The following is a 10,641-nucleotide window of genomic DNA, read 5'->3' as shown; positions in this document are numbered from 1 at the left end:
AAAGAGCCGGCTCGTTTGGCTCAGCTTACTGAAAAGAGCTGGCTCGTTTTACTCAGCTTACTGAAAAGAGCTGGCTCGTTTGGCTCAGCTTACTGAAAAGAGCTTGCTCGTTTGGCTCAGCTTACTGAAAAGAGCCGGCTCTTTTGGCTCACAAACGGGTCTTTAAAAAACAAATGTTTTAACTATGACTTTGACTATGATAGGTGTGAAAACAATTCTAATTATATTATTAAATGAAATCATACTCACAATGTCTAACAATTTCTTTGAAAATGCATTGATTTGTTCTGAAAAAAGAATACTATTAAACATTTGGATTTAAATTATAACTTCTTAATGAATAGAAACAACATTCAGAACAAATACAATCTGAATCTGAACAACATAATAGAATCCATATTAAAAAAATAATAATAACTGAAAGGACTAAGCTGTTCCCTCTTTTTCTCTCTTATTTATTGCCATGTTATAACCAGCACACACACACACACACACACACAATACTGACCATATTTTTATTTTATGAGAGATTTGCATTCAGAAATGCAAGCTGCCTCACTTTCGAGGGGCTGATGCGGTTTCTTCTCTCAGTAATTATTTTTCCTGTTTTCGAGAAGACCCTCTCGGAACGGATGTGGCCACTATGCAGAGTCCTGACATGACTTTAGTAGGCCTTGGGTAGATAGAGGCCTTGTTCTTCCACCAGCTCAGAGGATCTGTAGATCTTTGGGGGAAGGGCTTCTCCAAATAGGATTGGACCTCCATTATGGCATCTGCTGAGGGATTCCTTCGTGGTGCATCCCCAGTTGCTCTCTCATCAAACAGCATCCAAACAGCAGACGTTTGTGGCACTACTGCTGGTGCTTCTGTTCCATCTGCTTCCTGTGGCCCTGGTGTCTGAGGCAGCTGACTGGTGGGGCTCTCCCTCCCAGCTGCTGAGGTGATTCTTTGAAGAACTTCATTAATCGCTCTGGCATCACTGAAGGCTAACTTCCTAAACCTGGGGTCAAGTGCAGCGGTTGCTGATAGCACCTATTTATATTCCATTCTATGGAACTTTCTGTCCATTGATGAACATAGGGTGTCCATTAACTCACTTGTCCTGTGGTTACATGTGCTTCTCTCTGGCGGTTGGCTGTGATTTGTTGCAGACCTTTACATAGGAGTATCATTTTGGAGGCTGTCACATAGCTAAAAAGAGAGAACAGATATATATATATATATATATATATATATATAATACAGGATAAATTGTAGAAATAACTGCTTACTGTACCTCTCTCCACTGATCTCCAAAGTAACCTGCTCAAAGGGCTCCAGGACTCGGCACACCTCCTCTACCACCTCCCATTCCTCTTGGGTCAGAGGATCAACAGTTGCATTGACAAAGGCCAGGGTAGAGATGATGGCATCCTTTGACTCAAGAAACCGTTTCAACATATAAAATGTTGAATTCCACCTTGTAGTGCAGTCTTGTTTAGGCCTTAGCTCAGGCATTCCCATCTGGCGTTGTGTAGAAATTAGAAGTATTCCACAGCTGCTTTCATTTGGTCCACAGTGGACTTCATCACCTTCAGAGTGTCTCTTACAATCAGGTTGATTGTGTGGGCAAGACATGGATGATGGGTCCACTTTAAAATGTTCACAGCTTTGGTTATGTTAGCTGCATTGTCACTTACACAACAGACCACTTTTCCATCTGCATGCCATTCTTTTGCCACTCTCAACAGTTTCTCTGCCAAGTTCTCTGAGGTGTGTCTGTCGCTGAACTCAAAACAGTCTAGAAGACAGCTAGACATTGAAAAATCTTCAATGAAGTGACATGAAATTAGAGGTTATCCTTAATGTCCAGCAGTCAGTGGTAAGGCAAACTGCAGTAGCTTTTTTGACTCTTTTCTTCACTGAAGCTCTTATGCTCTCATACAGTTGTGGAATAAGTGATTTTGAAATTACTTTCCTGCTTGGAATTGTGTACATTGGATTTAAACTACTGCTATAATGTCTAAAACCTCTGTCCTCCACGATTGAAAATGGCTGGAAATCAGTGGCAAACATTTTAGCCAATGCCATATCAATGTGGCCTTGTTTTGCTACAGACATTGACTTAAACTGGTCCATTATAGAAGACTGTGTTGCTGTGGGTCGTGGAGTAGGCCTACTTGACTGAGTGGATACATGTCCACGTGTGGAGGTGCTGGCTCCTGTCGCTTCACCCCTATCACTAGAGGGACCGCTAGTTTCTCAAAGATCCGCTAGCACAATTCGCACATGCCTGTGTGGGTTGTGCGTAGGACCGGCTTTATATGAGATTTTGGCAAATTCTACACTGTGCTTTAACATTGTCTACATTATTAAAATGATTCCAAATACTGCTGTGCTTCCGACTCATTTTCCTGCTTTTGTTTTCACAGCTGTTTTTCCTCTCCTCCGAGTTTCGACTTCTCATCTGACTGTGTGTGTGTGTGTGTGAGTTGGCTTGGCCCTCCTTCATGCAGTATAATTGGTTGACACCGCGTGTATGATTGACAGGAACAGAATGTGAGGCTGATCAGACAGCCGAAACAAATGTGTAATTATTTTTTGTTGTTCTTTGAATTAGTCATTTATTTTAAATAAAATTTAAATCATTCATTATTTCATTTCTATAGGCTAAATTCAACTCTTGCCCCCTCCTGGTGCCAGGCCTGATTAAACTCAGGATACTCCTTTCATAGGGGTCCCCAGAGTGATCTGTGCCATAGATTGCACCCATATTCCGATAACAGCATAGCTGGATGAGAGTGAAGTAATTCCACAGCATCAGCGTTCAGATAAAGGAAAAATAAGGATAGTGATTGTTTGGTCATACTGGTACATTGCCTACATGGACACCAAGGGTTTTCAGAAAAAGCACTAGGCTGGACAATTAAAGGTAATTCATTTTTAGCACATAGAAATATTCACACAGCACATATGTCAGTCTTTCTCCCCGCTATGGAGTCCTTTCAAATGCACATTTTTGTTTCACTTTTCACTTGTTATATAATTTTTTTTATTTGATCCCACTATTTGTTCAACACTGCCAGGGTTGCAACTGAAAGAACACGGCAAAAATTGTCTTACATGCCATAAGAATAAAGCTAAGAAAAACATTTATTTAATGGAGCGCAGCGTTGTAATTATATTCAGATCGTGTACCGTAATGATGGGGCAGTGATATAAGCCTTGTAATTTACGCATTTATACAGTCAGCAATTTTTTGCCAGCTTTCCTTCCTGCAACTTTGTTGCTTATATATATAAATATATAGTAGCGTCTGGCGCGCAGTGTCTCGAACCCGCTACTACCCACTGCTCCAAATAGGGATATCCCATTTGGAGGGGCGAGTAGTAGCCTCACCAAGGTCGCTACATTATGTACTTCGTATTTCTCTAAAATGATCGTTTGTTCCTCTTGAATGAAATATGCGTCTCTGGTATACTTGTCCATGTTTGCGATTGGTCATGGTGCAAACACCTCCCCTTTTATGTGAGCACCCTCGTCGCTAGATTGGCAAAACCTCGATTGATTTGACATTTGATAACCGCTGTTGAAGCACCGCTTATGCGGGACTGCGGTTAAGTTTATTTAAGGCAGCTAACGAAAATAAATCCTGGGCATGTTGGACTTGCTTTGTATTACAGGCTTCAGATAAGTGTAGATCCTAACTAATTTGTGACCTTATTAGTCAATCAAATAGAAGGTCAGAGCGAAATCTGCAGACACTTGGCGCTCCGTGGAACACCTGTGATCTAATAAAATTAGATAAAGCCTGTAGTCTTGAAAAACTCAACACATTCCTCCAAAGATTGAACACAAATCTACAGGCCTCTTTCTCCATCTGTTGGACAGAATCAAAACTACAGGTTTCGTCAATCAAACAAGGACACACATCAGCTGTGCACTACTTTCACCAACACATGGAAGACGTCTCATGTTCACACCTTGTGTTTTCTCTGCTTGTCCTGAAAATCCACTCAATGGAGATCGTCATTGGGGAGGGACCTTTGGCTTGGTCATCCAATAGGTTTTGAGGACTCAAGCAAAGAGCTGTTAAGAGTTTGCAATTGAGGTCCGCCCCTTGCACACAGCTGATTTAAATGAGGTGTGAGTTGTAGCATCCACTAATGCTGAAGTTGGTAGTTCTTAGCTGGAATGGTTGCAAACTAACTTAACCCATTACCTGGTTGTTAACCTGAGTATTTTGAAGAGACAGATGTTGATTTATAAAAGCAGATTTTTTTGCTAGAAAATATTGATATTTTGTCTGTTTCCTAACGGTGCTGTTTAATTCAGCCTACTGACAACTCTGTTGGCGTGCTGGTAGTGATGACAAACTGATGTGGTCAAAGTTGGCTGGTTTTAAACTGTGGGTGAAGTTAATTACGTTTGGTTTGTTTCAGGTTGTAGTTAAGGTGAGGTTAGGTGGTGCTTAGTCTTTAGGTTTTTGTTGAGGACGTCAGTGATGAAAGAAGAGATTGCGGTGGCTGTGTTCTTTGTGGCACGGCTGGTGAAGCGTCATGGTAATTTAGACACTGAGAGGAGAGAGAGGTTTGCTGCTGCCCTCACCTCTGCTCTGTTCGAAAACTACAAGGCCCACTGGTATCCACAGATGCCAGTTAAAGGACAAGCTTACCGGTTAGTACAAACACACCTGACCAGTTCACACACATTCTACACCCTCCAACGTGTGTGTGTCTGTCTAGGTGTCTGCGTATGAACAAGGCCCAGCGGAAGGATCCGGTATTGGAGAGTGCGTGCGTACGGAGCGCTGTGTCCTATGAGTGCCTGGGGTTGCCGCTCGAGATCACCATCTGGGTGGACCCTGGAGAGGTGTCTTGCAGGTCAGTTCTGGAAGGTTCTATCATTCTAATGCTGCATTTGTAATTGAATCCATGGCCAAGAACAATCCACAGCCCAACAACTGTTTAACTGTGTGTGAACAGCAGTCCTGGATAGCCCAAACCCTTCTGCCTTTCATCCTGATCAGGGATGACTTGGATTGGGGGACACTGGTTAATTTACTACCTGGTGGAAACAAGTGTTTATGCCTTCCACAACTACTAATTAGAGACCAGCACTATTAATGAACACTAGAATGGATAGCTGCAGTGTTTGTGGGTTTTGGTGTGACTGAGGGTGGTCAACCTTTAGCCCAGTGTTTCCTGGTCCTGGGGTCCAAGGTGTGCACTGTACAGTTCTGCCCTAGCATTCACACTGGAGTCAAATGATAGACTTGATGGTTGATTATGTCAATCAGGTGTGTAAGTGGTAATGTGGACCAGGGCTGGACCAGGACCAGGGCTGGACCAGGACCAGGGCTGGACCAGGACCAGGGCTGGGAAACACTGCTTTAGCCCATCAGCCTTTTTTCAAAGCATGTCAATGTGTCAAACGGGTAGATTGTGAATTGTCATCTCATGGTTACCAATACAAGAGCATAAGGTTGACAAGGTCGTTTGTTTGTTTCAAAACGGTTGTATTTATATCCAGTTGTAATCTTGGACGTCAGCTGTATTTCCTGTAACTATGTGGAATGGGACCATATCAGTTTCCAATGGGTCTGATGCATCTGTTGAAAGTCTCCTAGTAATCTGTGGAATATCAGGAGTCCCTGCATAGCTGAGCGCCTTATATCAGCACTCTGACCTGAAAGGCATTTTCAGTGGGCCCAAAACCTATTTGGATCCCCGATCTGTTCCATCTATTTTAACTATTCCAGAACAAGCGCACATGATCCAGCATATACAGACCTGTATTAACCCCAAACAATAACACCTGATTCAGCTCCTTAAGTCATTAACCTCTGAGCAATTTAAGGGTTATTGATCTCTATCTGAGCCAGTTTGGGGCAGTCTTGTCTACAGCAAGTCTGGTCCCAGCGTGGGTTGAAGCATCGTGAGAATGTACACTTTTACAAAACCATTTCCTTTTTAGTGACTGCATGAATGGACAATTGCATAACAGCTTCCTATTAGATTACATGCCATCTTTCCTGTTAGCCCCTCTGAGGGGGTGGGGCTAGTTGTGATGTTTTCTGTTCAGGTATGGGGAGCACAGCATTCCCTTCTGTGTGACACAGCTGCACAGTTGTCGTCGTGGTGATAGGGAGTTTTCCCGCCGCATTCATGATGCTGTGGAGAAGGCAACCGCCGACATCCAATCAGGTGCTCAGGTTTATTTTTTTCAAGCTTTTGCCTTTGGCATCTACAATATAACATGATCATCCTGAATTACGTCTTGCAACATATCATTTTAAATGTATGACTATTTTATTTTTTTATTTGCTCCCATCAGAATCTTCATCTGATGAGGAAGGTGGGGACTCGAGCATGAGTAGCAGCAGTTGCAGCAGCCTATCAGCTCTCTGCCCTGCGTTGGGCCCCACCCCCAACCTGGAACCCAAAACCATCCCCACTGTCAGCAATCCAAACAGTGTTTACCAGGTGAGTCTGAGCTCTTGGGAGTGAGGTAGTGAGCCAGTCAGTTCCTTTGTTGTGTTATGTAGTTGTGATGTTTAGCTGTGTAACTCCTTTTTGTTTCTCAGTCTCAGTTCAGTGAGTTTGCTTCAGTTCCACCCCCTGCAGCCTGGTCTGTTTATCCCAAGAGGAAGGCCTTTGCTGGGGACAGCTACCCTGCTCACTGCCCTGCCTCTGGAGGCCCTTTCTCCCAGCAGCACAGCCAGTTCCTGCCTCCTAAAGGATTCAAGCCCTACAGAGCCTCATTCTCCTTCACTGGGCCCCGACAGGACAAATATCATTGGGTCAGCAAGAAACGCTAGTGGAGCAGATGACCTAGGACTGGCGACCACATCCTAGTTGAATTGGACTTGGCAGGCTGCCCAGAGCCTCGGACATGTTAAAATATAAAGTGTGCATTTATTTATGAGATGGTTAAAGCAATGCTGTTTGAGCATTTTTTAAAGTTGAAGTGTTTTAATAAAAAACCTTTTATGTTGTCTTAAACTATTGTGATTGTTAAACTGGAAAAGATTGTCTGAATAAAATAATCAGTTTTTACATGATGGTGGTCGTCTGAAGTCCCCTTCATAGATTTTAGTGGAACACAGCTGGGAGCTACGACGCCCCCTAGTGACAGCAGGGGTGGGGGAGAAATCTTGTTACTGAGTATATATCGCCCTTCTCCCTCCATCCCTCGCCCTCTATCCACCTCCCTCCTCTAGCCATCTCCCTCCCTCATCCCCCTCTATCTCCCTCCCTCATCCCCCTCTATCTCCCTCCCCCCTCTGAGTAGTCTGCTGTGCAAGGTGACGCACGGAAGGAGAAAACATTACTTTCCCATCAGACACCCTACAGAATACGATCCAGTCCACATAGCAAGCATAAGCTCAACAAAGGACGGGTCCAGAATACATCACTCAACCTAGGACTGGTCCAGGACACACGAGAACAGTTTAGGTATGCAACTCTCCTCTCCTTCACTGTGGAATGTCCTAGAAGCAAGAGAAAATGGAGGAGCTAGCAGCTAAAGGAGGACAGAGGAGCTAGCAACTAAAGGACAGTAGACAGGTCTAGAGGGATATATTGTGTGTGGGTGGAATTCTTCATGTGCATCTGTATCTGTATGTCACAATTTGTGTTAGTGTGTGTATATGGAGATCTGCGTTACCTGATAACTAACTTTAGGGTGGTGTGACTTGGTAAGGTTCAAGAATGTTGTTGGGTGTGTTTGAGAGATCAAGGATTCAAGTCTTGGTTAGAGTAGCAAGTGGTCACTAAACCAAACACTTCACACTGCTGAGTCCCTGTCAAGGTGACCAACTAACTGGGAGTGGGTATCCTCTCTCCATCCCTCCCTCTCCTCTCTCTCCGTCCCTCTCTCCCCATCTTTCTTTCTGCATCCCTCCCTCAATATCCCTCCCTTCCTCAACCTCTCCCTCTCTCCCTCCAGTTCCATCAACCACTCCCTCTCTCCCTCCAGTTCCATCAACCACTCCCTCTCTCCCTCCAGTTCCATCATGGTGACATCTCTGTTGATCTGTGGAGTTCTTCTGGGAGGTGAGAAACATTTTATATATGTACACTACCATTCAAAAGTTTGGGATCACTTAGAAATATTATTGTTTTCCATGAAAACATGGAATTTGAATAGGAAATACAGCAACATTAATAGGTAATATAGTAATTGACAAGAATAGACTGTTAGGAAGAATGATTAATTGAAATAATTGCGTCCTTCAAACTTTGCTTCTATCAAATAATCCTTAATTTGCAGCAATTACAGCATGCAGACATTTGGCATTCTAGTTATTAGTTTGTTGGGATTTGGTTTCACATTTTCACATTTCACATCTGGATTGGCTTGATGGGCACTTCTTACGTACCATACGGTCAAGCTGCTCCCACAACAGCTTTATTGGATTGAGATCTGGTGACTGTGCTGGCCACTTCATTACAGACAGAATACCAGCTGACTGCTTCTTCTCTAAATAGTTCTTGCATAGTTTGGAGCTGTGCTTTGGGTCACTGTTCTGTTGTAGGAGGACGTTGGGCTCAAGTGCCGTCCACAGAGTATGGCATGGCGTTGCAAAATGGAGTGATAGCCTTCCTTCTTCAAGATCCCTTTCAACCTGTACAAATCCCCACTTTACCACAACCAGAGCACCCCCAGACCATCACATTGCCTCCATCATGCTTGACAGATGGCATCATACACCCCTCCAGCATCTTTCTATTTGGTCTGCATCTCACCCCAAACTTACATTTGTCCATCCATAAATATTTTTCCAGTTTTCCTCTGTCCGGTGTCTTTGCCCTTTTGCCCATCATAACCTTTTCTTTTAATTGGCCAGTCTGAGATTACTTTTTATTTGCAGCATCCTAGAATTGCCTCTTCACTGTTGATGTTGAGACTGGTGGTTTTTTGAGGGTACTATTTAATCAAGCTACAATTTGAGGACCTGTGAGGTATCTGTTTCTCAAACTAGATGACTAATGTATTTGTCCTTTTGCTCAGATGTGCACCAGGGCATCCCACTCCTCTTTCTCTTTTGGTTAGAGCCAGTTAGCTCTGTTTTGTGAAGGGCGTATTATACAACATTGTACGAGACCCAGTGGTTAATTTGAGCCAGATGCTGTCAGAAAAAAATATGGCACCTCTCAGATTTTCCTCAGTTTGTTCCGGCACCTACTTTTCACAGATCCGGTCTGCTGCCCATTGCTTGTGTTTTTCCATTACTGAGTTTGCTTTGCAATGTAAACATTCTAGTAAAAGCAACCAGAGTTGATAAAGTTGACTATTCCTGCAGCTTTTTGTTTTCAGCTATTTGCGCTACCGCGCCCCAATGTGTTCCGGGGACCTCCCGATTTACAAATTACAAACACAACATGCCATTGAAACACAGGACTGATGGTTGCTGATAAAGGCACTCTGTAAGCCTGTGTAGAAATTCCATAATTTTCCAGCTACAACAGTCATTTAGCAAGCAAGTTTATTTATATAGCGCATTTTATACATATAAGCAATTCAATGTGCTTTACAAAGAAAAAGAGAAACATTGCAACATTAAATGCCTGCATTTATGATCAATTTGATGTCTTCTCCCTCCTCTCTCTCTTTATCTCCTTCATTCTGTCTTGTCTTCTCCCTCCTCTCTCTTTATCTCCTTCATTCTGTCTTATGTCTTCTCCCTCCTCTCCCTTTATCTCCTTCATTCTGTCTTGTCTTCTCCCTCCTCTCTCTCTTTATCTCCTTCATTGTGTCTTGTCTTCTTCCTCCTCTCTCCCTTTATCTCCTTCACACTCTCTTGTCTTCTCCCTCCTATCTCCTCCCAGTGGGGTGTGTGATTGTCCATTCAGAGCTGTCTGTGTGTGAGGAAGAGGATGGTGACCTGAGAATAGATTGCCACCTAGAACCCAGGTATCTGTCTGTCTGCCTGTCTGTCTCTTGATGTGTCTATCTCTGTCTGTCTGTTGATGTCTGTTGGTCTCTCTCTCTGTCTGCCTGCCTGTCGAAGTGTCTCTGTCTCTTGATGTGTCTATCTCTGTCTGTCTGTTGATGTCTGTTGGTCTCTCTCTCTGTCTGTCTGTCGGTGTGTCTCTGTCTCCCTGTCTGTCTCTTGATGTGTCTGTCTCTCTCTCTGTCTCTCCGTCAGTCTGAAATAGTTTATCATTTATTTTTTAATGATTCTCTGCTGTTGTTTCAATCATGATACTGTTACAATGTCAGAGCCAATCAGATCAACAGCTATGAGTTCTCCCTGTCAACGGGAACCGTGGAAACCGTCATCAACACCAACGTGTCTGGCTCCTCCCCCGATGTGCATTACCGTGATCGCAGCTACGTGGAACATCTGGATCCGCATGGATACCGGCTGCGGCTGAGCGCAGGAACACACACCGTCACACACATCAACAACCACCCGGAGACCACCTTCATCTGCAAGATCTCCAAGAAGATTGCCTCCCAAATCATACAGAAAGGTGAGCTAGAAAGAGGCCGTTGGTGGGGGAGATGGGTTAAAAGCAATATTCCTCACCCTGAAGGGAAGCCCGTCTGGATTTGGCATGTCAACAATCAGTTCAAAAGAAAAATATAAAGTGTAAATGTATGCATCTGGTTCTGACATTGTCCATTTGTGTCTAGCTAACTAAAATAGTCCTG

The 10,641-nt window shown here is 43.6% G+C and overlaps 1 protein-coding gene across 1 annotated transcript; it reads left to right on the top strand.

The window, feature by feature from the left end:
- The first annotated feature begins 4,111 nt into the window (after positions 1-4,111).
- Positions 4,112-7,042, top strand: btg4 (B-cell translocation gene 4). Its single transcript, XM_010863700.5, has 5 exons — positions 4,112-4,656; positions 4,725-4,862; positions 6,064-6,185; positions 6,316-6,464; positions 6,566-7,042. Exons 1-5 carry the CDS (start codon positions 4,484-4,486, stop codon positions 6,797-6,799), a joined length of 816 nt encoding a protein of 271 aa, XP_010862002.1. The 5' UTR covers positions 4,112-4,483; the 3' UTR covers positions 6,800-7,042.
- The last annotated feature ends 3,599 nt before the right edge of the window (positions 7,043-10,641 follow it).

Source organism: Esox lucius, chromosome 7, assembly GCF_011004845.1.
Source record: "Esox lucius isolate fEsoLuc1 chromosome 7, fEsoLuc1.pri, whole genome shotgun sequence".
NCBI lineage: Eukaryota > Metazoa > Chordata > Actinopteri > Esociformes > Esocidae > Esox > Esox lucius.
This window is presented reverse-complemented; position numbering and strand designations above follow the sequence as displayed.

What these genes read in the sequence shown, in the direction of transcription:
- btg4 (XM_010863700.5), top strand. Translation starts at nt 4,484, where the DNA reads ATGAAAGAAGAGATTGCGGTGGCTGTGTTCTTTGTGGCACGGCTGGTG. An exon ending in CCTGGAGAGGTGTCTTGCAG is followed by an intron (nt 4,863 to 6,063) that starts GTCAGTTCTGGA and finishes TTTTCTGTTCAG; the next exon opens with GTATGGGGAGCACAGCATTC. An exon ending in ATCCAAACAGTGTTTACCAG is followed by an intron (nt 6,465 to 6,565) that starts GTGAGTCTGAGC and finishes TTTGTTTCTCAG; the next exon opens with TCTCAGTTCAGTGAGTTTGC.